This window comes from Mercenaria mercenaria, chromosome 13, assembly GCF_021730395.1.
Source record: "Mercenaria mercenaria strain notata chromosome 13, MADL_Memer_1, whole genome shotgun sequence".
NCBI lineage: Eukaryota > Metazoa > Mollusca > Bivalvia > Venerida > Veneridae > Mercenaria > Mercenaria mercenaria.
Window position 1 is genome coordinate 8,071,819 of NC_069373.1, and position 27,997 is coordinate 8,099,815.

The 27,997-nt window shown below is 35.6% G+C and overlaps 1 protein-coding gene across 3 annotated transcripts; it reads left to right on the forward strand.

The window, feature by feature from the left end:
• Positions 1–205: 205 nt before the first annotated feature.
• LOC123529957 (alpha-L-fucosidase-like) lies at positions 206–27,980 on the forward strand. 3 transcript variants are annotated; one of them, XM_053521109.1, is made up of 9 exons: positions 9,186–9,578; positions 10,686–10,792; positions 13,236–13,366; positions 14,376–14,453; positions 14,706–14,761; positions 17,331–17,428; positions 21,717–21,849; positions 24,583–24,753; positions 25,094–27,980. In XM_053521109.1, exons 1-9 carry the CDS (start codon positions 9,208–9,210, stop codon positions 25,437–25,439), a joined length of 1,491 nt encoding a protein of 496 aa, XP_053377084.1. In that variant the 5' UTR covers positions 9,186–9,207; the 3' UTR covers positions 25,440–27,980. The 3 variants fall into 3 exon arrangements, with proteins under 3 accessions (XP_045166530.2, XP_053377084.1, XP_045166531.2); XM_045310595.2 differs by lacking the exons at positions 9,186–9,578; positions 14,706–14,761 and adding an exon at positions 206–612 and having other exon boundaries at positions 14,376–14,509; XM_045310596.2 differs by lacking the exon at positions 14,706–14,761 and having other exon boundaries at positions 9,187–9,578; positions 14,376–14,509.
• The last annotated feature ends 17 nt before the right edge of the window (positions 27,981–27,997 follow it).

Consider the following 27,997-nt stretch of genomic DNA (forward strand, 5'->3'; position numbering starts at 1 on the left):
ACTTTTCTCTTCATTTTATATCAGTTTTATCATAACTATTTAAAATGAGGTAAGGATTTGTTCTCTGAAATGTGTCTTGCTATGTTTGGTAGCTCTTTAAAAAATGTCAGTTTTATATAGAATATATATGGAAATTTTGTGGCCTATAGATGATGTGTACCGTATACGGGGTTTTGTTCTAGATCCAAAGCATTCCGAAACCGAGTCATGTGATCGAGTGTCAATTGTGTAAACAAACCGGTCACAAATTCAGATGCACCCTGCTAAATTAACAATGAAAGAGTTGGCTTTCATTTTTCTGTTCGCATTTTCTTCAGTTTTGGGAGAAAAGTTCACCCCGACATGGGAAAGTATTGATTCAAGACCGCTTCCATCGTGGTATGATGAATCAAAACTCGGGATATTTGTCCACTGGGGTGTCTTTTCAGTTCCCAGCTTTTCTTCTGAATGGTTTTGGCATGACTGGAAAATGTCTAAACTACCAGGAATCAAACAGTTTATGCAAGACAACTACAAACCAGATTTTACATATGCAGATTTTGCAAAGGACTTTTCAACTGAGTTTTTCTATGCAGATGAATGGGCACGGATTTTCAATTCATCAGGTGCTCGGTAAGCATTCAAATTATTTTTGTTTCTTACTAGCCTACGGCCCACAGAGCTCCAGATAAGCTGCGTATTTACGCAATTAAAATTGCAGAAAACCCAATTGAATTCATACAGTGTGCGTACTGAAACGCAATTAAAATTCCTAATACCCAATTCGTAAAAAATAGCTTGCGTATCGCATTTTCCTTATAACTAGAACGGGTACGAGACTTTAACGCTAGATTTGACTGACTGGTTATACGTTACTGCAGAACAGGTTGCAATTTATCGGAAAAATAACACGACCATTCAGTCGGCTGATCGGTGTTATTTGGACGCTTTGTAAACAATTTTACGCCGATAAAATGTAAAAGAGGTTGCAGGAAAAAACATTGTTGCAGCACAAACAAACAAATTAGTGGGATATTTTGCTGTTCAAAAATGACAGTTATCTGTTTGTGACGATGTAGTGTCACCAATACTGGATGACATCTTTTGGGAGAATGCATATTGCGGTGAACACATCGTTCGGGATATTGTGGATGAACTGATCTCAGACTGCATTAAAAGTGAAAAAGAAAACAACAGTATGAAACATTCATTACAATTTTAAATACATTTTTGTATTAAACATTGAAGGGCGCCATTAAAATACTTAGTCAGTCCTGTTTAATGATATATACCATGTATACTGTAAGCAAAAAAATACTCAATTGTTAGTGCGAGATTGGTAAAATACCCAATTGGTTTTAGCAAATACCCAATTACTTCTGAAAAGACTGGATAATGATATTATTTTTACCCAATTCAAATTTCCAATACCCAATTCAGGCAAAAAGTGATGGGTAAATACCCAATTGCACCAAAAGCTTATCTGGAGCTCTGGGCCCATGAGCCTATGCTACTGCAAAACAAAAATGGCGGATTAATAACTAGAAATAATATGGCAGGCATGAAAAATCGCTATTTAAAGTGAAATAAGTAAGTTTATAACATTTATTTTATGCATGCCTAACATATATTTGATGCCTCTTAAATAATTCTGTAATCCTAGCCTATCCTCATAGGGTTGTCTAGGAATACGGAACTTCCGTAATCCTAGAATCGGAGGCTAGGATTATGGTATTGTGTGATTGTTAGTTCAATACTATGATGAGGCATTTGCTGTCCAATATGATTAATAGAGTCTTTTTAGTAATAGAGACATTGTCTCTGAATTCATTCATACCTGTAGGATGATTTTGGGCTCTGTAGTAAAGACTTGGTCCTTTTTAAGCCCCTCTTCTTGCAGACTTTATTTATGACAGTATTACTGCAAGTTCTCAAAACAAATTTGGTAGTTGTGTTGGTAAGAGACAAAGAGTACTTAATTAAAAACAGTCGTCCCATGACAGCATCTATGCTGGTCTCAAAACTGGTACAGTATGTCTCCCTGTGACGGTCAAGCCTGATCTTGAAACTATGGACATCCTTGGCTTAAACCACTTCTTGAGGTAACTGATTCCACATGTCGATCACTCTGTCAATGAGTCTATGTGAAAACTGATTTGACAAAAAGTTGTTCTACTACGTACGGGGCTTTACAAGTTTTAAGTTGTGTCCTCTTGTACAAGTTGTAGATGATGAATAACAGACACATTTCTCAAAAGAGCAGTCATCTGTACCTTAAACAATTTTGAAAGTCTGGATAGCATCACCACGAATTCTATGATGAGCAAGCGTTGAATTTAGGCGTTCTTCATATGTAAGATTTTTAACAGAAGGCACTAATTTTGTAGCTCTTTTCTGGAGTCTTTCTATCCTCCACCTCTTATCCTGTGGAAAAAATACATGGCACTTACCTGCAAAGAACAGATTTGTATGGGTACTAGCCTTATTTGACTTATCAGGATGACTTATTGTATGATCTGGTATTTTATGGTTGTCATCCCTCTAAGCCGTGATGGGACAGCGACAGTCAAAAGTTACCATGCTGTCTCGAAAAGTCCTATTATTTGGACTGTACTGGTACAGAATCCAGGAACTTCTTCCTTTGCAGCATAAGATTCCACTCTGCGGCAGCATTGTATGTAATAAGTGTATGACACTATTTGTAGTTGATCATGAGGCACGCGTACAAGTTTAATACTTGTAATTATAAAAAATTATGCCCTTGCTCTATGGTGCAGAGACCAGCCCTTCTTTCTCCTCTAGTTACTACACTCCTTCATAACTTTGAAGATTATGACATTGTGTAGGCGCTGAATAAAATTTTATGGTGTTTTTATATATCAAATTTGTACAAGTGCCAAACTATAAAACTTTCTGGATCAGCAGATGTTAAACAGTTTGTTTAGAATGATGGATATACAGTAAATAACTTAATAAGCAATTTTCGAAGCTTAGTAGAAAATTTGCAGTCTGCGCTCAGTGTGTGCGCAGATTCGTATCTTTCTTTGAATGCATCTAGGGTGTCAGCGGTGATGATCATTGGTGAAGTTAGCTGCTCGTCCTTATACAACTGAAGTTTTATACTGTTGAAAAAATGTTTTAAAACCATGGCAATACAAATGTACTTCTCTTACTCCAACCAGTTAAACAGTAATAACAGTTGTAAATGTAGTTAATTAAAAATCAGCTAATTGAATGTTATTTGTAATCAAATATAATTTCAGTTACATGTCTGTGTGGTAATTACTTTTAAACAACATATTGTTTATTCATAGAATTATTTAGACTACAATTCACTTACAAGACCTGATTAATTTAGAGTATTTAAAAGACAGTATATTTACACTATGGCTAGTAGGTACTTGTTTATATTATTAGCTCACCTGAGCACGAAGAGCTCAAGGGTGAGCTATTGTGTTCAGACTCGGTGGTTGTTCGTCATCCGTCAACATTTTCCTTTAAACAATATTTCCTCCTAAACCACCAGGCCAATTTTGATGAAACTTCACAGGGATGTTCCTTGGATGATCTTCAAATTTTTTTTCAAGAATTGAATACCATACAGAACTCTGGTTGCCGTGGTAACAGAAAGGAAAAACTTTGAAATCTTCTTGTCCAACACCATAGGTTGTAGGGATTTGGTATGTAGCATCATCTAGTGGTTGTCTACTAAGATTGTTCAAATTATCTCCCTAGGGGCAAATACGACCCCATCCTGGGGGTCACATGATTATCCCCCGCCGATGAGATCAGGAGGGGGTATTGAAATGGCGTTGTCCGTCACGTGCGTGCGTCAGTGCTTCCGTGCATGCATTCGTCCGCAGCCATATCTCAGTAACTAGCAGGTAGAATTTCATGAAACTTGAAATAAACATGAACCAACATACTGCGATGATGCCCTTTGGTTGATTTTCCTTAGAGTTATTGCCCTTGATTTAATGAAAAGTGCCCAAAAATGTCCGTCTGCAGCCATTTCTCAGTAACTATCATGTCGAATTTCATAAAGCTTGAAATAAATATGCACCAACATATGATGATGCTCATTGAGGTTTTTTTTATTGGTCAATTTCCCTTAGAGTAATTGCCCTTGATTTAATGAAAAATCCACGTCTGCAGCAATTTCTCAGTGACAAGCTGGTAGAATTTCATGAAACTTGAAATAAATATGAACCAACATACTTCGATGATGCGTTTCATTTTTTTTTAATTGGTCCATTTTCCTTAGAGTTATTGCCCTTTAATTGTTTGAAAATCTACAGAATTGTACATAACAAACCAACCAATTGGTAGAATTTCATTAAACGTCTTTTATTCTTTTCCATGAACATTAATTATAAACATGTGAAGTTGTGTACCCACACCTGGTCACCACCTTGCCTTGGTCACTGATATCTGGTATGTTACTATGTAGCATCATCTAGTGGTCATCTACCAAGATTGTTCAAATTATCCCCTAGGGTCAAGTATGGCCGCGCCCTGTGGGTCACTTGATTAATACAGACTTATATAGGGAAAAACTTTGAAAATCTTCTTCTCCAAAACCAAAGGGCCTAGGGTTTTGATATTTTGTACATTATAGCATCATCTAATGGTCCTCTACCAAGATTGTTCAAATTATCCCCCTAGGGTCAGATATGGCCCCGCCCTGGGGGTCACATGGTTTATATAGATAAATATATCTAGGGAAAGCTTTGAAAATCTTCTTGTACAAAACCACATGGCCTAGGGCTTTGATGTTAAGGCCCCAGGGAGCACTTGGTTTAAATAAACTTGTATAGGAAAAAACCTTTAAAAAAAATCATGTCTTAAACCATAAGGCTCAGAGCTTAGATATTTAGTATGTGGCATGCTCTAGTGGTTCTCTACCAAGATTTTTTAAATCATGCCCCTTGGGTCAATATATGCCACGCCCATGGGGTCCCTTGTTTTACATTGACTTACGGTATATAGGAAAACTCTTCTTGTCCAGAATCATCCAAACCATAGATATTTAGCTGAAGCTCTTATAGTTTTTTGGGGTAAAAGTGGAACTTAACAAAAAAAAAATGTCAACCCCCCCCCCCCCCCCCCCCCCCCCCCCCCCCAAAAAAAAAAACAGACATAAAATAAAAAATGTATAAGTACAAAAAGGGCCATAATTCTGACAAAATGCTTATCAGAGTTATGGTTCTTGGCCTACATACATGTAGTCAACGGATGATGATAAACAAGTGTGCAAAGTTTCAAAGATATAGTTTTTGAGAAAAAGTGGGTCTAAACAAGAATTTTAACCAACGCTGACAATTAAGTGATGACAATAACTCATAGATTTTTTTCTCAAAAAATCAGACAAGTTAATTAATAAGAGGGTACTTTTACCATTTATTAGTTCGGGTGGTTCTTCTTTTTTTTTTTATGCACCCCACTTTTTGGGATGGGACTTGAATTGGTTGATCAGTGCAAAAGGGGTCCGGCACATGAGTGGATTGAGTTTAATGACTTATTTTTGTGTCCTGGAGCCATAATTATAAAAAAAACCATACTAATATGACTACTCCCTAGAGGAACCTTTATAATTAAGGCAGTTTACCGCCAGTGCCCCATTACAAACGCTTTTCAGTAAAGATAAAAAAAAAAAAACTATTATTATTAATTTTGCATACATAATAATAATCTGTCAAAGCCTTCTTTTGAAATATAGAAAATAATTCCCTGTTCTGTTCTGTTCTGTTTTTAGTAAAGAATCTTCAGTACTTTATCAAAAGTATCATATTTCATAAGATGTAATCATGTTCTGTTCTGTTCTGTTCTGATATTTAATAAAGAATTTTCAATGTTGTATCAAAAGTAGTGTTTTGATTAAGATAAATGTTTTTATTAACTATAATGTTTACCAGTACACATTTAATAAAGATTTTATATGATTTCCTTGTGGTTCCTTTTAATTACACTTTATTTTGCTACATGCAAATACATTAAAATTTTATATTGCTGTCATGGTGAGCAAGCAAAGTCTTACGTTCCATTATTACGCTATGACATATTATCGCATAGTGCGGCAATTTTCCTTTGATCTTTGCAGCATGTTATACATAGTAACACACATTATTACTACAAAACTGTGCTGATATCTTACAAAACTGTTGCGATATATATCAACACGGAAATCTCTATAGAGTTTCATAAGAAAAAAAGTGTTCCGATATATATCAGCACAGTAAAACTGTTCCGATATATATCGGAACACTTTTTCTCTACTGAGGTCCTATCAAGGGAGTATAATTTTTTCCTTCCAAAGAAAAGATGATTTTAGCTCCAATTTACAATTCACAGAGAAAGAATTGTCACAAACACCTACATTTATAAAGTAAAAGAATAAATAAACTAGAATATTTCAAAAACTTGATAGTTATTGCCAAATTCAGAAATACATGAAATATATGAAATTCTGAGATTTAATATATAAATTTTCAATGTTTTTTTTCTTATTTTTTTGACAAACAAACAACAAGTTTTACAATATGTCTGGCCAATGAAATGCAAAGATTTAAAACCAATGCAGAAATTTGTTGGGTACTTTTATCTGGGGAACACATTTTCTAAAACAGAAGTTTTAGTGTTTCAGTCAGCGAGGCGCAGAAAGGGAATCAAAATAGTAAAAATAATAATAAACAAATTTAAATGAAAATAATATATAAATTTTAATGATAAACTATGCGATAAAACAGTTATAATATGTAGTGCTCGTGTGTTACCAGGATATATCAGAGCTAGGGGTACATCTCGTTATTTTTCTCTTCACATATCTGTCTCGGCCTACCGGCCTCGACGATATGTGCAGAAAAAAATACCCTCGATGTACCCCTAGCTCTGATATATCCTGGTAACACACTCTCACACATACTATAACTATTACATATCGTCAGTTCCTGAGATGTGCCATGTTATAAAATGACTTTTCTGTACGGTACGTCATAAATGTATATTAGACAACTTCCCAACATGGAACTTCACATGAGAGGCGGTGGAACACAGACCATTAATAAAACGGAAATTAGCCCTCTTACGACTGAATATTTAAGTCAGTACATAGAAAATGATTCTTCTGAAAGATTGCCTTCTCTTGATCTGAAAAAATTAAAAACGAAATAGTCATTGAAAGCCAAAAATGTACATGTGAAATGTATCCTTTTAACAAAAATTGTTAATCAATCCATCTACTGTCCGATCCATCAATTCTGTACGCGAATTATTATTTTTCTTTAATGTTTTTAACATTTTAAAAATTAAAAAAAAAAACTCGTCTTTTCTTTTACATTAAATGTAAACATTTAAAAAAAAATCTGTATTAAAAAGGTTGTCCAAAATGGAATTTATACACAATTACAATGTATTTTTATGGCAAATTTAAGGTAATCGGGTTATTTTGAAAATTTGCAAGTTCAATCCCTGTCCGCAGATTCATAGAGAGATGTATTTATGAAGAAGTCAATAGAAATTCCCGAGTCGGAAGAAATGAATCAAACAGTAATGTAGTCCTTGCAATCTATTACCTAAACAAAATATTGAAAACACTCTTACAAAAAAAAATATATAATAATAAAAGATATAAAAATGATTTTAACCCTTGTGAAATAGTCATTTAATAATGAAACAGAATAATAGTAAGCACAGTAATTATGTACGTGGCTTCGTTTTACATAGATTTTATATATTAAACATGAAAATAAAAAATCATAACCTAGCAAATACTGTAGTTTATACAGAATTATACTAATGTACCTAAACATCATTCCTTCAAATACATTCGTAACAGAAGTAAACATCTTTTAAAGCTATTAATTTTAACTTGTAACTTTTTAGAAAAATATGATTTCATGCCAAACAGTAAACAAAGAAAATCGGAATGGTGTTAAATGATTTATAACAGTTAGTTATTATTAGTATGATAACACAGTTTTCAACTTATATAAATTTAACTTTAACATTTTGCATATGCTTGTCGCCATGTGTTGTGCAAATACACCTGCAAATAAAGGAAGCGTGTGTTTACCCTATTGCTAATAATACAATATATGTAAATAAATATATGTGTGTACATGTATGTTCGTCTGATAAACACTTGTAGAAAGCATTTGTATATGTTAGCTGATACCGATTTAAAAAAGAATCCTAAGAATGTTGGCCCAAAAAAAAGAAAAATGTCTCGAGAGCACTAATATACATGTATTATAGTTTCCCAAGACTATCGTTATTTTGTTATTACTGACCGCAGACACATTCTAATACATCTACATGTCACACCTTGATTATGTATAAAACATCTTTACACATAATTAGTTGAAAATTGTTTATACAGTAATTTACTGAAAAGGGTGTTATTGTCAGTTAAAGAAAACTAAAACCGAAACAGTAAAAATATTGGACATATGAAGATGACAACATTTCCCATACAAAGAAAGGTGTGATAAAAGTATATGAAAAAAATACAAGAATTATAATGATAACGATTTATTTATAACAATTACAATTCAGATAAATAAATTCGACTATTCCTACAATAAACTTTAAAATACAGTTTCTAATTTTAAATGAAACGTTGACCGCGATGGTCCCTCGCGTGAACACTGCGATCCGCGATGATCGTGACCGCGAGGGCCGCTCGGGTGTCCGGCCCTCGCGACTGAACACCCCTTTTGTTTTTTTTCCCGCGAGGGTTGAAGGGTTTTTGAAGGTGCCGTGCTAGCTGTACTGTATCTTAAGTTTTTGTCATACGATCCATAGGGATCCGTCACTTGGGGAAAAATTTTATGATAGTGGGGAATATATTTATGTTTTTTATGGGTGATTTTTTTTTACATATAAGTTCTTGAATTTCATCTAAAAAAACATTTAAAACAAAAAAAATGAGTCTATATTTATGTTTTTTATGGGCGATTTTTTTTTACATATAAGTTCTTGAATTTCATCTAAAAAACCATTTAAAATAAAAAAAATCCCCTCTATCTTAAAATTTTTTCCCCTCTATCATAGCACGTGACGGATCCATATGATACGATCTGGGTGTCAGTGCCTTTAAAGATTTATGATATTAACAGTAAGCTCAAGAAATTGATTCTCACAAGAGAACGCCTGTCCCGGAATCCGAACACGGGGTTTTAATTCAAACCCCAAAGCTATCCGAATGCCAAGTCACCTGTGTAAACAAACATGGCGACCGAAGCGCTCTCGAATTCAAAAATCAAGATTTATGTTCTAATGGTCCTTATCTTTTTGATGTATTTAGCATCCGCGGAGAAATACGAACCGACATGGGAAAGTATTGATTCTAGACCACTGCCATCTTGGTATGATGAATCTAAGCTCGGAATATTTGTTCACTGGGGAGTTTTTTCAGTTCCAAGCTATGGTTCAGAGTGGTTTTGGCACAACTGGAAAATATCTAAAGTGGCAGGAATTGAGTTGTTCATGCTTGATAACTACAAACCAGATTTTACCTATGCAGATTTTGCAAAGGACTACTCTGCAGAATTCTTTAGTGCAGACGAGTGGGCAAGGCTATTTAAATCCTCTGGAGCCCGGTAAGCAAGTCCAAATAATAGGACAGTTAGGGACAGCATGGTAACTTTTGAGGGGTGGCAGTAAAAAATTATTAGACCTTAAAATAAGCAAACCTGGTCAGCCAAACAAATAAGGCTACCAGTAAGCATTAATCACTTCATCTACGTCATCTACATCTTTCACCCAACCATCGATTTCCGACTCTCTCTGGGCGGCGTTGTCAGAAATGTTAAAGAAATGATATGGTACAAATGTTAAGAGAATAAAAGCTAAAAAGACAGTATGCTACATATTGACCACCGCCAGCCTCTCTTTAAAGATACTGAGACTGGGGCTAGATTTGACATCTAGGTTGGTAAGGAGTTCCAGAGTCGGATGGTCCTTGGGAAGTAGGAGTTAGAAAAGTACTGAGTGTGAGACATGGGGATTAAGTAATTTAGGTTTCTAGTTGGGATAAGATGAGGTTGGTGGACTGCAACTGTCTGGGCCCTTATTTTATAAAAACATTACTAATGAGTTGTGTGACTTAAAGCACATATATAGTGCATCAGATCATTCATTTTTTGTTGTTGAATGAATAAGAACTTGCCAAATAACAAACTAGATCTCATCAAAGCATGATTAAGTAAACACATAAGACTAGTCAGATTAAAGGGTTATCAAGTCTCCCACTAGTCCAACTAATTGTACGCGAATTGCGATATTGTGAGAATTCTTGCGCAGGTCAATATCTCTCCTCCACATACAACCCACTTACCATTCAAAACAATGGGGAAAGTCTTCCTTCTATGTGTATATATAACTTTGGAGGCTTCAGTTACATATTTAACCAAAATTTTTCACACTAAAAATTACATTCTGGAAGCAAATGAAATGTGACATTTGTCTTCATTTTTGCAATTGAAAATAATCGCTATGTTACGTATTCTGGATTTCTGACCACCATTATTTGAAAAGAATCGCCATGTATTCGGAACAATATCAGAAAGGTCCTCTGACTGTACAGATTAGAACATCTTGGTAGGCCAGATTTATACCACAGACTGAAAAAAAGGTTTAGTTGCTGAAACATACTACATGTATGTTTACTGTTGTTGTTTAACAAAAGTGTTGTTGTTTTTTTTCAGATATATTGTGTTTGTAAGCAAGCACCATGAGGGATATTCTAACTACCCTTCAAAATATGCATTCAGTTGGAACTCTGTGGATGTTGGACCACAAAGAGACATTGTTGGTAATAAAATATGATTATTGTTCAGTCTCACATGTAACAGTTACATGTACTATATGCATTAAGCATTAAGAATTATTTGCTACAGTTAATTCAGCCACATGTTATTTTATAGCCAGGTTTAGTAATTAACAGATTGATGTGAAATTAGTATCCTCTTTGCAGTAGTCCTTGGGCATTTTCTTCACCATATTAAGTTGTGTTGAATGAACCATTTTCAATAAAACAAAAGATAAAACTCTACTTCAAATTCAAGCAAATTGTGGAATTAATTTTAAACAGATAGTGGGTCCTGTCCCTCCCCTTAATAGACCATTTGTATTTCTGCATGTTCATATATGCAAAATTTCAGAGGTGATGAATTATTATTATTATTATTATTATTATTATTATTATTATTATTATTATACCAGATTTATATAGCGCCCTTTTCATGATCAATTTCACGTTCTAAGGCGCTCTACATAGTTCAAATGCAGCCACACAGGGCGCATAATTCATCCTCTACTAGTACAGACACAGAGCGACCTGACCAGAGGGACAGAGTGAGACAAAGCCCCCACGACAGAGAGATCAGAAATCAGAATTTCTGATACAGGCTTGTCCGGCTAACTTAGCCTAGCTCGTTGCGAATAGACAGCCTGGTTCTTCAACGTGCCCAGTGTATAACACTGATACACGCAAGGATTGCCTGGGTTCCTGACCAGTACACCTCTAGTGTAATGAATTCAGATATAGTCCTCTTTCATCTAATTTAGAGTGAAATTTTGTATTATTTATTAAATGCTTGAAGAAATAATGAAGAAAAGAAAACTAGTTGTAAATCTTGTGACCCTAAATGTATCATGGTGAAATGCATTATTTGTGCCACCGTCAAGCTTAATATTGGGACTTATAGGCATTTATATTGGTACACAGAGTGTAAATTGTGTGAAAAATAATTTAACATAGGTGAGGCTAGAGTAAAATTTCACACTGAAAAAATGAGACTTATTGGAAAAGTTTAGTCAGCGGAGGATAATTCAAATTAAGAATCTTTTGTTTTGGCTGATTATTAATCCTTGAAAACAGTTGAAAAGTAGGCCTGAAGTTTAAGAGGAAAATTCCTATAAGGTCCTGAAATGTTTGCTTGGTTGATCTGTATGCACCCTTGTTTACTTTTGCCTTCATTATACACTTAAATATTTTATTCAGTGAATTTAAAAACAGAAGAATAAATAGTCTCAATGTCTTGCTGTCCCGAGGATGACCATAATTGTTGAAAATTTTTACTTATTGTGCTGCTGCCCCCCCCCCCCGACACACACACCTTCAGCTGTTTTTTGGTTGGCTAACAGTAATGGCCCATTATTTTACCTTTTTTATTGGGTTTAAGGTGGCACCACCACAATTATAGGTTTAAATATATGGCGACTTTCCAGCTTTGATGGTGGAGGAAGACCCCCAGGTGCCCCTCTGTGCATTATTTCATCACAAGCGGGTACCTGGGTAGATCCACCGACCTTCCGTAAGCCAGCTGGATGGCTTTCTCACATGAAGAATTCAACGCCCCGAGTGAGGCTCGGACCATGATAAAGTTAAAAATATACATGATAAAAGGTCTAAAAGTTTGTCTAATGTATCTTAAATTATTTTTGACGTGAGTCATGAAATCATGAAGGAATATTGTTAAGCATGTGAAGTCGTGAACATACGGTTTTGTTTGTGATTTAACTCTGCAAAAACAGAGTTATGGCCCCTTGACATAGTCAGAAGTATGTTATTGAGGCCTAAAAAACTGTGTTGCATGTGTCTTGGAAAATATTTGACCTGGTCGCATGAAACTTTATGAATGTTGTTCAGCATGTGAAGTTCTGCACTTTGGGTTTTATTTGGGATTTACTCCCTCCTCCCTTCTACCCCTCCTCTCCCACAAAAAAATATTTTACTCTCAGTTTCTTTTATCTTGTATTTCTTGATTATGTTTAGTTGTATCCATACTCACCAGCCTGCGGTTTCACACCCCAAACCTGGTTAATTTGAAAGTTTATTTTATCTTGCATTGTCAACAAGTAACATATAACCATATAGTGACAGGAGTGTGGGGCACAAGTGTCCTATGGACACACATCTAGTTTCTCATTACTTGATACTTGGGACATGTCCCCTTAAATCCATCTTGCGTAAGTCAAATTATATTTGAATGGATTGCCCCTGTTATATTTATGTTCGTCTTTTATTTGGCTGTTAAAGTCATTGAATGGTTTTTTATTTGGAAAATAACTGCTTAAAGATAAACTATGTTGACTTTTATATTAATACTTTTTTTTGTATTTAAAGAAGAGTGAATAGTACATTATGTATATATACTCAATTTATGTTAGAAAATGACACAGTGTTAGTTCTCATTAAACATGAATTTTTTTTAAGATAGTCATATAACTCACAAATGAGTTGTGTATTTCAGGAGAGTTGGCAGATGCTGTGCGTAGTGGCACAGACATGCACTTTGGACTGTATCATTCCCAGTATGAGTGGTTCAATCCCCTCTGGCTGCAAGACAAGGCAGATAATTTCACTACACAGGACTTTGTTAAAGTATGTTTCTTGCTTTCTCTAAATAATTTAGTAGCTTAACATTTCCTGGTAGCCCACAGGCTCCAGACATGGAATGCGTGAAATCCTGGTTGGTACTTTGTTTCAGTAAAATTTACTCAATGTGTGAGAAATTAAAGTTTTGGATGTATGAATGTTGAAAAAGAAATTAATCAAACTTATAACTGATATTGTGTTGTGTGTCGATTTGTCAAAACAATTTATAACTGGTACACAAAGTTAAGGTTCTAGTTATCAACACATCAGTGAAAAAGCTTGCCTCTCACTTGTTTTTCAAAGTGTAAAAATAAAAAAAAGCTTTTAATGCCTGGCATTAAATTTACTTGTCTCTGATGAAGCGAAATTCTGAAACTTGGGATGTAATTGAATTTTTCTGATTTTAAAGTACTGCATGCAGCATCTTGAACAGAAGTCAGTGAACATGGTGTAAGAATTGATAATCAGTGATTAGTATTGTACTGACTGAGGTTTATCGTTGAAATGTTGACAAACATCACTTTCGTAATTGGTTAATACAGATAATAGTATTTTGTCAACAGTCAAAGATAACACTGTTATCAGTAATCAGTACCACTATAACACTTACAGAAAGTGAAATAATCATGATTAGATTACTGAAAGGAGATGATCATAATGCAGACAAGTACGGACAAGTGAAAATTTGTACCTAGTATGTACCCCTGTAACCATAGTTACCATACGCTCCCATAAAGATGTCTCTGAACTTCTTTATGCCGGATAATACAGCCATATAAAATTATGTTTTCATTCACTAATTCAAATGACACTTTATAGAAGAAAAGGTGACTGCTACTAAAGACCGAAAACTGGCACCATTTAACTAAACAGATCATTAGCTGCTTTTATTGCAGATTTCTACCTTTAAACATGTACAAAAACAAGGAAAACAATGGACAGAAAAATCTTAATAACTTACAGTTATCAAGTATATGTCATATATACCTGACTTGGTTGGTTTGAAAACTTTCAGTTCAAGACATTGCCAGAATGGTATGAAATAGTGAACAAGTATAAACCTGATATTGTCTGGTCTGATGGTGATTGGGAGGCTACTGATGAATACTGGCAGGCCAAAGAATTTATAGCTTGGTTATATAATGACAGGTAAGAGAAAGATAGTGGAGTGTAGAAGGCTACAGATGAGTACTGGCAGGCCAAGAAATTTATAGCTTGGTTATATAATGACAGGTAAGAGAAAGTTAGTGGAGTGTAGAAGGCTACAGATGAGTACTGGCAGGCCAAAGAATTTATAGCTTGGTTATATAATGACAGGTAAGAGAAAGTTAGTGGAGTGTAGAAGGCTACTGATGAGTACTGGCAGGCCAAGAAATTTATAGCTTGGTTATATAATGACAGGTAAGAGAAAGTAAGTGAAGTGTAGAAGGCTACAGATGAGTACTGGCAGGCCAAGAAATTTATAGCTTGGTTATATAATGACAGGTAAGAGAAAGTTAGTGGAGTGTAGAAGGCTACAGATGAGTACTGGCAGGCCAAGGAATTTATAGCTTGGTTGTATAATGACAGGTAAGTGAAAGTTAGTGGAGTGTAGAAGGCTTCAGAGGAATACTGGCAGGCCAAGGAATTTATAGCTTGGTTATATAATGACAGGTAAGAGAAAGTTATTGGAGTGTAGAAGGCTACAGATGAGTACTGGCAGGCCAAGAAATTTATAGCTTGGTTATATAATGACAGGTAAGAGAAAGTTAGTGGAGTGTAGAAGGCTACTGATGAGTACTGGCAGGCCAAGAAATTTATAGCTTGGTTATATAATGACAGGTAAGAGAAAGTTAGTGGAGTGTAGAAGGCTACAGATGAGTACTGGCAGGCCAAGGAATTTATAGCTTGGTTATATAATGACAGGTAAGAGAAAGTTAGTGGAGTGTAGAAGGCTACAGATGAGTACTGGCAGGCCAAGAAATTTATAGCTTGGTTATATAATGACAGGTAAGAGAAAGTTAGTGGAGTGAAGAAGGCTACTGATGAGTACTGGCAGGCCAAGAAATTTATAGCTTGGTTATATAATGACAGGTAAGAGAAAGTTAGTGGAGTGTAGAAGGCTACAGATGAGTACTGGCAGGCCAAGGAATTTATAGCTTGGTTATATAATGACAGGTAAGAGAAAGTTAGTGGAGTGTAGAAGGCTACAGATGAGTACTGGCAGGCCAAGGAATTTATAGCTTGGTTATATAATGACAGGTAAGAGAAAGTTAGTGGAGTGTAGAAGGCTACAGATGAGTACTGGCAGGCCAAGAAATTTATAGCTTGGTTATATAATGACAGGTAAGAGAAAGTTAGTGGAGTGTAGAAGGCTACAGATGAGTACTGGCAGGCCAAAGAATTTATAGCTTGGTTATATAATGACAGTTAAGAGAAAGTTAGTGAAGTGTAGAAGGCTACTGATGAGTACTGACAGGCCAAGGAATTTATAGCTTGGTTATATAATGACAGGTAAGAGAAAGTTAGTGGAGTGTAGAAGGCTTCAGATGAGTACTGGCAGGCCAAGGAATTTATAGCTTGGTTATATAATGACAGGTAAGAGAAAGTTAGTGGAGTGTAGAAGGCTACAGATGAGTACTGGCAGGCCAAGAAATTTATAGCTTGGTTATATAATGACAGGTAAGAGAAAGTTAGTGGAGTGTAGAAGGCTACTGATGAGTACTGGCAGGCCAAGAAATTTATAGCTTGGTTATATAATGACAGGTAAGAGAAAGTTAGTGGAGTGTAGAAGGCTACAGATGAGTACTGGCAGGCCAAGGAATTTATAGCTTGGTTATATAATGACAGGTAAGAGAAAGTTAGTGGAGTGTAGAAGGCTACAGATGAGTACTGGCAGGCCAAGGAATTTATAGCTTGGTTATATAATGACAGGTAAGAGAAAGTTAGTGGAGTGTAGAAGGCTACAGATGAGTACTGGCAGGCCAAGAAATTTATAGCTTGGTTATATAATGACAGGTAAGAGAAAGTTAGTGGAGTGTTGAAGGCTACAGATGAGTACTGGCAGGCCAAAGAATTTATAGCTTGGTTATATAATGACAGTTAAGAGAAAGTTAGTGAAGTGTAGAAGGCTACAGATGAGTACTGGCAGGCCAAGGAATTTATAGCTTGGTTATATAATGACAGTTAAGAGAAAGTTAGTGAAGTGTAGAAGGCTACAGATGAGTACCGGCAGACCCAGGAATTTACCAGTATAACTTGGTTACTGTAAAATCATTTAATTTTGTGGACATGACGGCAATTTCATGGTGATATGAATTTGTGGATTTCAACTTTTGAACATAAAATGAATGGGAATTTTACTTGTTCGTTGGGATTAAATTTCGTACATTGACTCAACCACGAAATCCACGAAATTTAGTCCCCCACGAATATTAATGATTCCACAGTATAAAAAGGCAGGTTTGACAAAGTTAGTAGAGACTGAAAGTTCTGAGAGTCAAAGGAATTCATCCCTTGGTTTTGTAATGACTGACAGAACAAAGTGGAGTGTGAAAGGCTAGAGCTGAGTACTAGCAGGCTGAAGAATTCAGACTATGGATGAATTTTTGCTGTCTTAAATATCCTGGGTTATATATAACTTGCATATTGATATGTAAACCTGTTGCAATTGTTTGAAATACTGCATAAGAGTATTGATAGGCCAAGGAACACATATCCAGGTCATATATTGCATATGAGAAAGTGTTTTTTTCAATTGGAATGAAATACTGTCTCATCTTGCCATGGCCCATCAGTCTTAAAATTCTTTCTCTAAAGGATCAAGCGCATTCCCTCAAAGAGAAATGAGAGCTGTCTCCTTTATGTACTTTTGTTCATGTGTGTAGTCCTCATGGTATAATTAATAAATACATTCTGTATGAAGCAAAGGAGTTTTAATGTTAAGACACTTCAGTGTGCTCACTTTAGTTGTGTAATTGAAATATTTCAGCCCAGTAAAGGATAAGGTGGTGATCAATGACCGGTGGGGATATGGTATCGGTTGTCAGCATGGTGGTTTCTATACATGTGGAGACAGGTACAATCCAGGTATGACTTGTTGTTGTTTACATACCCTCTTCTTATATATTACATCTGATGATGAAAGATAATGACAGGTCATCAGTTCACCATTGTTGTACTATAGCTTGGTTTACAATGCTACCCTGAAATCTTCAGATAAGATATACATTGTATATAGAGGTAGTATCAGTTTGTTTAATTGATATTTCAACTTTTGTCTTAAACTTTTATCTTCCTTGACAATGATAACTTATAAAAGCAGTGCACTGTCTTCCTTTTACTGGTAAATAATCATGTAGAAGCAGTATCATATGTTTGCAAGACAAATGTAACAAACCAATAAAAATTATATCATGACTCCTTATATAAATAACCAGTTTGTATTTTGCACTATTGACGGGTCTATATTTTGCCACAGGTTTGCAGGTCTAAAGTCAGATATGGAGAAAAAAAACTTTGAAATTGATTTCTAATGTCATGTAGATACTTAATACTTAATGAAACCTTTATTGAATGACTCACCAGTCGGTAGTCTTAATTATCAACTCAATTCCTTTGGTCCTTGGGCAACAGTTTTGACTATTCAATAAATGTGTTCCATGAAATACATGCCAATAATCATTTATTTCTCAAAAACAGAAATGTTTCCCAAAACATTTGTCGATTTTCAATTCTTTGAAATGCCACTTTGTATCTGCAATTTAAACCTGCCTGTTGAAAAAGGTGCTATACTTCTAATATACATTTATTAAGTAAAAACTACTGGTATTTGCTATTTCGACCAATGGCTAATAGTTTTGACTGTAGACCATCAATCCATTCAATAAACATTTAATTGCATAATTTCAGAAATAAATTTCAAAAAAAAATTGTTTTAAAAGTTTTGAATATAGCCCAGCAAACCTGTGTTGAACTGTAGACTGGTCAACAGCACAAACTATGAGGTTTATATAAAAAGTCATGCAATGAATAATGTTAGTCTTATGCAAGAGATTCAATTGAATATTATTATGTTTACAGCACACTAAAATTAGAAATATTTCCAGAACTATCTTGATTCCTTATTCATGCAGTGATATACTATGAAATTAAAGTAACAACATAACTATACCGGGTACCCCTAGAAACACAGATGAAGAGAGGGTGTACTGGAGTCCCTATGTTGGTGTGGGCATAGCATCCATCTGTCCTTGCACTTGTGATAACATTCATCCTTCCACTAAACTCTTGAAAGGATGTGTGGATTGAGTTCATTTTTGGATCATAAAATACAAATCTTGATAGGTATTGGTTATGATCCTAAATTTTTGGCAGAATTTTGACATTTTTGCAAAATGCCAATGCCCATTTGATAACTTTTAAAAGAATGAATGAATTTAATTCATTTTTTGTACAGAGACATGTTATCACAAATTACAGGTTTTGATTTCAGTTTAAATCCACCACTTTTTAGTGGACTTATGGCCCCTTTTTGACTTAGAATTTTGTTCCATGTTCAATAAGTCTTCAGTTGATTGAATTTATTATTCCACTGTAAACCTTCTAAAAAGTCCTGTCATTTCAAACATCAGGTACCTTACACTTTAGTGCTGTAAAACTGGCTTTTATTTGGTACTGGAAGGCATGTTTAATGTGGTATTAATTAGTCTGCGGAAAGGCTGACAGTTCTTGTTTTAGCTCATTTGACAGAATCATTCTTGAAAATATTTTTCTAACTTATTAAAGATAGGGGCCAGAAAAGTGATGCTATAATGTTATTAATCAAGCAATTTCATATTGGCCTTGTTATTTGTCCAAGGGTTGTTGTATTGGCCCCGAGGCCGTAGGCCGAGGGCCAATACGACTGCCCGAGGACAAATAACTAGGCCAATATGAAATCGCTTGATTAATGATAATATTATTATTCAACTTCCGACTGTTGGCGGTAACACCATAAGAACTCTGTGAGTTACCTTATAGCAGCTATGCACATTCAGGTGAAAAATCTTAAGTTGTTTAGACTTATTTTAGAAATCATGATCATTTTAGCCAGTAAAACAGAATGAGTTGTATGTAGGTACTTGAGAATAATTTTTAGAGATATTTTTGATGCAACATAATCAAGGGTAAAGTTCTAGAACTTACCTTTTTAGCTCACATGTCACAAAGTGACAGTGTGAGCTTTTGTGATCGCGCAGCGTCCGTCGTCCGTGCGTCCGTCCGTGCGTAAACTTTTGCTTGTGACCTCTCTAGAGGTCACATTTTTCATGGGATCTTTATGAAAGTTGGTCAGAATGTTCATCTTGATGATATCTAGGTCAAGTTCGAAACTGGTCACGTGCGGTCAAAACTAGGTCAGTAGGTCTAAAAATAGAAAACCTTGTGACCTCTCTAGAGGCCATATTTTTCACATGATCTTCATGAAAATTGGTCAGAATGTTCATCTTGAATGATATCTAGGTCAAGTTCGAAACTGGGTCACGTGCCTTCAAAAACTAGGTCAGTAGGTCAAATAATAGAAAAACCTTGTGACCTCTCTAGAGACCATATTTTTCATGGATCTGTATGAAAGTTGGTCTGAGTATTCATCTTGATGATATCTAGGTCAAGTTCGAAACTGGTCAGCTGCGGCAAAAACTAGGTCATTAGGTCTAAAAATAGAAAAACCTTGTGACCTCTGTAGAGGTCATACTTTTGAATGGATTTTCATGAAAATTGGTCAGAATGTTCAACTTGATGATATCTAGTCAAGTTTGAAACTGGGTCACATGCCATCAATAACTAGGTCAGTAGGTCAAATAATAAAAAAACCTTGTGACCTCTCTAGAAGCCATATTTTTTATGGGATCTTTATGAAAGTTGGTCAGAATGTTCATCTTGATGATTGTAGGTCAGGTTCGAAACTGGGTCATGTGCCATCAATAACTATGTCAGTAGGTCAATAATGAAAAAAACATTGTGACCTCTCTAGAGGCCATATTTTTCATGGGATCTGTATGAAAGTTGTGTGAATGTTCATCTTGATGATATCTAGATCAATTTCGAAACTGGGTCAGCTGCGGTCAAAAACTAGGTCATTAGGTCTAAAATAGAAAATCTTTTGACCTCTCTAGAGGCCATACTTTTGAATGGATCTTCATGAAAATTGGTCAGAATGTTCATCTTGATGATGTCTAGGTCAAGTTTGAAACTGGGTCACGTGCCATCAATAACTAGGTCAGTAGGTCAAATAATGAAAAGACCTTGTGACCTCTCTAGAGGCCATATTTTTCATGGGATCTGTATGAAAGTTGGTCTGAATGTTCATCTTGATGATATCTAGGTCAGATTCAAAACTGGGTCACATGAGCTCAAAAACTAGGTCACTATGTCAAATAATAGAAAAAAAAACGACGTCATACTCAGTTCAAAACTGGGTCATGTTGGGACAGGTGAGCGATTCAGGACCATCATGGTCCTCTTGTTTTGGAATTCCTATTTATTTTCTGTAGTATCTTATCATTTGAACTTTGAAAAAACTGCTTTAAAAGTCATTTCCTGTTAGGATGCAAACAACGAGACACATATGTGTTGATCAAGATAATACAACCAACCAAGCACACATTATACATTCCCGTGCCTCGTTTTATTCTTATCCGAATTTGTTTGCAGTTTACAACTGACACTCGTGTTCGCCAATTTATTTTCATCCACTTTCCAGCATGTGAATCGCTATTTATCATTGCACAATAGTCCACACTATCAAAATGTCTGTTAATGATAAGCCTCATCCTTTTAATTAATTTGAGTTTCGCATATTTTCTCATTATTTTCCTCGAAAATTGCCAGAAATTCTGACAGGAAACACTTGTTTGTACACAATACCGAATAAGCAAAAGTATCTTTGTAATCTGTAAAGACGTAAATCGACGCTGTACGTCCGCTCAGTCATACTTGGTTAATACATGAACATGTAAGATGATTTTTTTTTGTCAAAGTTGTGAAAAAAGTTACAATCTATAACTCTAATGTAAAACAAAATGGCGTCATTTAAAAATCTAACGGAAGTGACTGTGATTTCTCCGTATTGGCCCTCTCTTTTGAACCAATCAAAATGCTTGAATTCCGTATTGGCCCTGTTTTTTTTCGTATTGGCCCTGCTTTTCTCATATTGGCTCAGTTATGTTTTGTATTAGGACTGTCTGTTTCATATGATGTTCGCAATTGGTCTAATACAGTGTGTAATATTGTAAAGTTGAATAATAATTGTGTGTATTGGAATCAACAGCAACCAAGCACCAACATTTGAACAGTGTTAAGTATATACTTGTGCATGTACTTGTTTCTGTATTTACAGGCCATCTAGTGACTCACAAGTGGGAGAATGCCATGACAATTGACAAATATTCCTGGGGATACAGAAGAAATGCCCGACTTTCTGACTATCTCTCAATGGACCAGCTGATTGAAACATTTGTTAAAACTGTCAGGTAAAATTTCAATTACAATAAAACAATGATTGCCTCATTTCGCAAGGAGATAAGGAAATATTCAAGTTATTTTGAGTGATCCAGACAGGATATAAAGAAAACAGCTGTGAACTACACGACTTGTTCTTGTGAGCCTGGATGCTTAAGCAATCAGTGCTCATGCAAGTGATGTTTCACTGTATTCTTTTATAAAAAAGGAATGTATGTAGCTATGTGAATATTTTCGGGTTTATATTACTTGAAATTATCCATTAACATAAGGGAATGTATGGGTAAATACATAGCTTTTCTTTAAGTTAATGCCATTTTGTACACTTTGTGCAATATATGTAAATTACTTGTTAATACACTTCTGTAACTGTAGTACTATATATGTGACTGGATAATGTGAAGGCATACCATATCTTACAGGTAGTGCTATATTTAACTTGCCTTGCCACATTTAAAAGACATTCTGTCATTTGCTTTGGAGCAAAATTTTGCAAAAAGTATCAAAAAGAACTGAAAAAATGTTAACAGTTTAGTCTAAAAAGTGAAAGAACTTAGATTTATTTGTTTCATTTTAGCTCACTAGACCATAAAAAGAAATATAGATATTTATGCACCCCTCTCCCATGAAAGAAGAGTGGGTGTGTTGTTTTATTCATGATTAGTGTTATTTCTAGAGCGACGCAGCGGGGCGCCCCGCCCTGCCCTTTTTTACTGCCGCCACGCTGCCCGTAAAATGTGCCCTGTTGCCTTTGATCTTATGCTAAATCCCGCCAAATTCCCAGTTGACATGCCTCGACGATTTTTTGATCAGCAAATTACGTCACGGCGAGTGCACACAGGTAATGAGAATCAATGAAGTGTTAAAACAAATTGATAAAGAGTATGGATCCTGTGAAATGTCAAAAAAGCGTGCGTAAATGGCCAGCTGATTAACGAGCACGTGAAAAGTGCCCTAGATTTCTTTGGGCAGAATTTAAATTAGACCTTAATTTAGTATAACAAGTATATATCAATGCCGTTTGATTCTACTGTAATTTAAACTAGAAAATGCACACATTTTAATGATTATCGAAAGTAAAAGAAAGTTTAGAATGTCCGTTCACGAGTCTTATTACTCCCGATGTCGTATGCAATTTTTCCATATTTCCTTCAAAAAAGCAGACAGTTGGTGTATTTTTTTGTGATGAGAAACATCAAAATATGTGGAACTATCTCTGGTTTACCCAAGTGGGTCATTTAAACTGAGTAAAAACTACTTTCAGACAACATTCCGAAAGTGTACCAGTATCCGGATAGTATATTTTGGATATGCGATTTAGTAAACTTTAACCTTACTGTAATAGCACTTTTCTGTTAATGAAATATTGATGAAAGACCTGATTAATACATTAGGACTTTTGATAATTATCAGTTTACAATGTGACCTGAAACAGGCCTTTAACTATGTTGTTTACAACATGATCTTGGTTTCAAGATTAAGCTTATATTAAGGCCCTCCACTATTTCACATTCATATGAATAAGTTGACATTCTTGGTGACTTTTTTAAGAGAAAGGCTTGAATGGTTTAACCTAAACTATAAAGTAAGTAAAAAGCCTTTGTAAACTTTGTAACTAGTTTTGGGAAGATTTAGCACTTTATTCTGTGACATTTCTTTTAAGTGTGCAATAAAGATAAATGAAATACATATTAACTATAGACATCTAGAAATGCAACTACTGCTATGGTAACTTTCACATCTAAAAGGGCACCCTGCCCCTTTCGGACAGCACCCTGCCCCTTTTTGGCAGCACCCTGCCCTTTTTGAGCTCTAGAAATAACACTAATGATGGTCATCAGTCTATCTGTCAGTTGATCTGTTTGTTAGTGGACTATTTGGTTTCAGAATGTTTTAGCCTCTAGTTGTCAAACTTCATAGGATGATTGGTCGCCTGTGATCAGCTGACCTCTATTGTTTGCGGGGTCAGTAGGTTAAAGGTCAAGGTCATAGTATCCTTCAGATTCTAAACAGATTCCAATTAAAAACTAAAGAATGTCTGTGACTAGAACTTCATAGGATGATTGCCCATGGTCAGTAGATGACCCCTTTACTATTAGGGTGAGTAGGTCTTGAGGACAGTGACCTTAAAACTGAAGACAGTTTATGATGAATGGAGAAGCTTGGGCCTACTGTTTCACACTTCATATGATGATTGCATGTGGTCACTGGATTACCCTCATTGTTTAAAGTAGGTCAAAGGTCAAGGTTACAGTAACCTCAAGAAAGGAAATGGTTTCCAAAGAATAACTGGAGAATACTCTGAACTAGGACTGTCAAACTTTATAAGATGTTTGTTTCTAGATTACCTCTACTTTAGCCTATGGTCAACATACTTCATAGCGTTATTTTTTGTGGTCAGTAGGTTTGGGGGTCGGAATGTTAAAGATCAAGGTCTTTGACTGGAGAATGTTTTGGCCTTCTGCCTTCAAACTTGTTAACATGATTGTGTATGGTCAGTAAATGTCCTCTGTCAAGATAGTGACTGAAAATTACACACCAAGTTACATCTGAAAGGCCATCTTTGATATATGTTCTACTGCACTTATTTTAATTTTTAGTTGGTTACAAATAGAGATCTTTATGTTTTTTGAGCTATGGAGGTAACATTTTGTAAAATGTAGGACCATTTGTCACTCAGCATGATCATAAACAAGATAGCCTGAATGTCGACTATGCTTTACGTCTAGTGTTTTGTTTTCCAGCTGTGGAGGTAATATGTTGTTGAATGTTGGACCACGCAGTGATGGTATAATTGACCCTCTTATGCAAGAAAGGTTACAACAGATGGGTCAGTGGATGAACAGAAATGGTGAGGCCATATATGGTACAAGGCCTTGGACATACCAGAATGATACAGTTAACCCTAATGTGTGGTGAGTTGATTTCCTATAAATGACATTAGTTTACTAACAGTAAAAGTTTTAAGAAGCATAGCTACAAAGTCTTGATATGACAGGTTGCCAGGTTATGCTAGTTTGTAGTCCAGTCTTAAGACACAGGTTGTGTTAAAAGTACTCCTACTCCTGGAAGACTTCTGTCTCCCTACACTTTACACATGCCCATGTATTTCATACCTAAATGAACTACCATATCGTGATTCATAAATTTTATTGAAGGTACAATTCGTTGAGTTGGAATAATTTAGCTGTTATGTTTAAAGTCTTGAGTAGTATTAATATTTGAATATTATGTATGTTACATTTTCTGTTACAGGTATACCAACAAGACAACAAATGGAGTGACTGTAGTGTATGCTATTTCACTGGTCTGGCCAAGTAACGGTTCCCTGTATCTTGCTTCACCATTCCCTTCTGTATCAACAACGGTTGTTTCCCTGCTTGGATATGACGGCAAGTTGAGCTGGACACCAGCTAAACCCAAGGGGCTAACCATCACACTACCTAAACTGGCTCCTAGTGAGATACCAGGTCAATGGGCCTGGGTGTTCAAACTGGAGGGACTTATCAAACAAAAGAGGAAGAGCCCATTCCAGATGCCGAAATTTAATGTAAATAAACCAGCACATCCACATTACTGGCCAGATGTGTCTTATAATTAATATGTTTGGAAGTTTTTTCATGTTAATATTTTATTTTTTTGGCATGTTACATTATAAGTGAATGGGTAAATTTCAAGTATTAAACTCATTTTCTTTGAAATCTGTAGTTCTTCAGTCTTCACAAAATGTTTAGTCTACACATTCTTTAAAAAAAAAATATTTTTTTCCATCCAAATAAAGTTACAGGTATACCTAAACTGTTAATGATATTTTTTTCTACTTTGCAAAAGTTGCTATTCAAGATCTAAAATTGTGTATTTCATCTGTAAAACTTATATTTGGAGAAATGGAAAACTTCTATACAAAGAAATTGAAAGAAAGTGCCTTGCTGTATTGTGTACTACATTACGGATCACATAAATTACTTTGGTCAGTTTAGGTGCTTGAGCCATCAAGGCTGAACTGAGCTGTGTTACACTGTATTAAATAGTAGAATGTTATTTCATGTACATTCCTCCCTGAACTTTTCAATGTTTTATTATTATTATTGTAGAAACATGTACCTCCACATTTGATGTTATACTGCTGATGTGGTTTTTTTTTTTTTTTAGCTCACCTGATGGTGAGCCTTTCTGACTGCTCAATGTCCGTCGTGTGTCGTCCGTCGAGTGTCAGTCAACATTTTCCATGGCAACCAAAAGGAAAAACGTTAAAAATCTTCTTGTCCAAAACCACAGGGCCTAGGGCTTTGATATCTGGTGTGTAGCATCATCTAGTGGTCCTCTACCAAGATTGTTCAAATTATCCCCCTAGGGTCAAATATGGACCCGCCCCGGGGGTCACATGGTTTATATAGACTAATATATGGGAAAACTTTGAAAATCTTCTTGTACAAAACCACACGGCCTAGGGCTTTGATATTTGGTATGTAGCATCATCTAGTGGTTCTCTACCAAGATTGTTCAAATTATCCCTCTAGGGTCAAATATGGCCCCGCCCAGGGGTCCCAAGTTTTACATAGACTTATATATGAAAAAAAGTTAAAAAATCTTCTTGTTTGAAACCACAACACTTAGATCTGTGATATTTCGTTTGTAGCATTGTCTTATGGTCCTCAACCAAAAGTATTCAAATTGTACCCTTGGGGTGAAAAGAGGCCCTGCCCTGGGGGTCCAAAGTTTTATATAGACTTATATAGGGAAAAAACTATAAAAATCTTCTTGTCTGAAACCATATGACCTATGCTTTTGATATTTGGTATGATGCATTGTCTAGTAGTCCTCTACCAAAATTGTTCAAATTATGCCCCTGGGGCTAAAAGAGGCCCCGCCCTGGGGTCACTTAATTACAATGTGAGTTATATAGAAAAAATACTTAAAAAATCATTTGATCCTATTTCCAAGACTGTTTAATAATAATTACCTGATGACCCCAAGTAATATGATGTCACTTGACTGTGATCTTGACCTGCTGACCTACTTACTTGTTTTTTAAAGATACAGCCTTGAAATTTTGATGACATACACAGTTTTGCACACCAGTCGTAAAACTGAATATCATTGACCAAGAATGTGACCTACTGACTTTCTTAATATTTTATCGTCAATTTGATCTTTGAAACATGTAGCTCATATTACTCAGGTGAGCGATCCAGGGTCATCATGACCCTCTTGTTTGTCATTATCCTGACTGTGATAATGAATTTCATATAATGGAGAATGCTGTGATATGTGATATTAATTTCATTCAGGGCAACTGTCTCATTAATATTTATAGGGACTAACTTTTGTGGATTTTTGTAGTCAGTTCACTCAGCCAAATTAAATCCTGAAGAAAAAAAACAGTTTCCATTTAATTTATGTCCAGATGTTGAAATCCATGAATTTGCTTCTCTATGAAATAGCCATATTGGCCCAAAACAGGAAATGAGCCGCACCATGAGAAAACCAACATAGTGCATTTGCGACCAGCATGGATCCAGACCAGTCTGCGCATCTGCCCAGTCTGGTCAGGAACCATGCTGTTAGCTTTTAAATCCTATTGCAATTAGAGAAACCATTAGCGAACAGCAATAATCCTGACCAGACTGCGTGGATGCACAGGCTGGTCCGGATCCATGCTGGCCGCAAATGCTCTTAGTTGGTTTTCTCATGGTGCAGCTCAAATATTGTGCCATTGAAATTAAATGATTCCACAGTTTGTCAGAAAGAAGTCAGTATGTCAGAAGGAAGTTAGTTTGTTGTATAAACATAAATGGCATACAAATGTTTCATGGGTCCAAAACTGAATTATGATAAAATATCAGTAATTTAAACTAAGATTTGCAGATATATAAAGAAATTATCAGCTAGCAGCTAGCATAGTATTTATGGTGTAAGTGCAGTATTGTGTGTAACAGCATTCAAGTTTACACTTCATAAACATTCCAGTATTTTTCTACACCCTAGAGACGAGACCGTGGCCACTTGGCCAGGTGGCCTGCCCTAAAGTCATCCGCTTACTAAATTAAGCAGTTCTTAACCAGTGTTCCCTAAACGGGGTATCGATGTTTATGGGCATAATACCTCAGCCAAGTTCAGTAACCAGCCGGATTGTTTCATATACTCTGGAATTATCAG

Excerpts from the sequence above, each read along its gene's own strand:
- LOC123529957 (XM_053521109.1), top strand. The coding sequence starts at position 9,208 with ATGGCGACCGAAGCGCTCTCGAATTCAAAAATCAAGATTTATGTTCTA. Across the intron at positions 10,793-13,235 it reads ACCACAAAGAGACATTGTTG|GAGAGTTGGCAGATGCTGTG; the intron begins GTAATAAAATAT and ends TGTGTATTTCAG. Across the intron at positions 14,454-14,705 it reads GGTCTGATGGTGATTGGGAG|GCTACTGATGAGTACTGGCA; the intron begins GCTACTGATGAA and ends GGAGTGTAGAAG.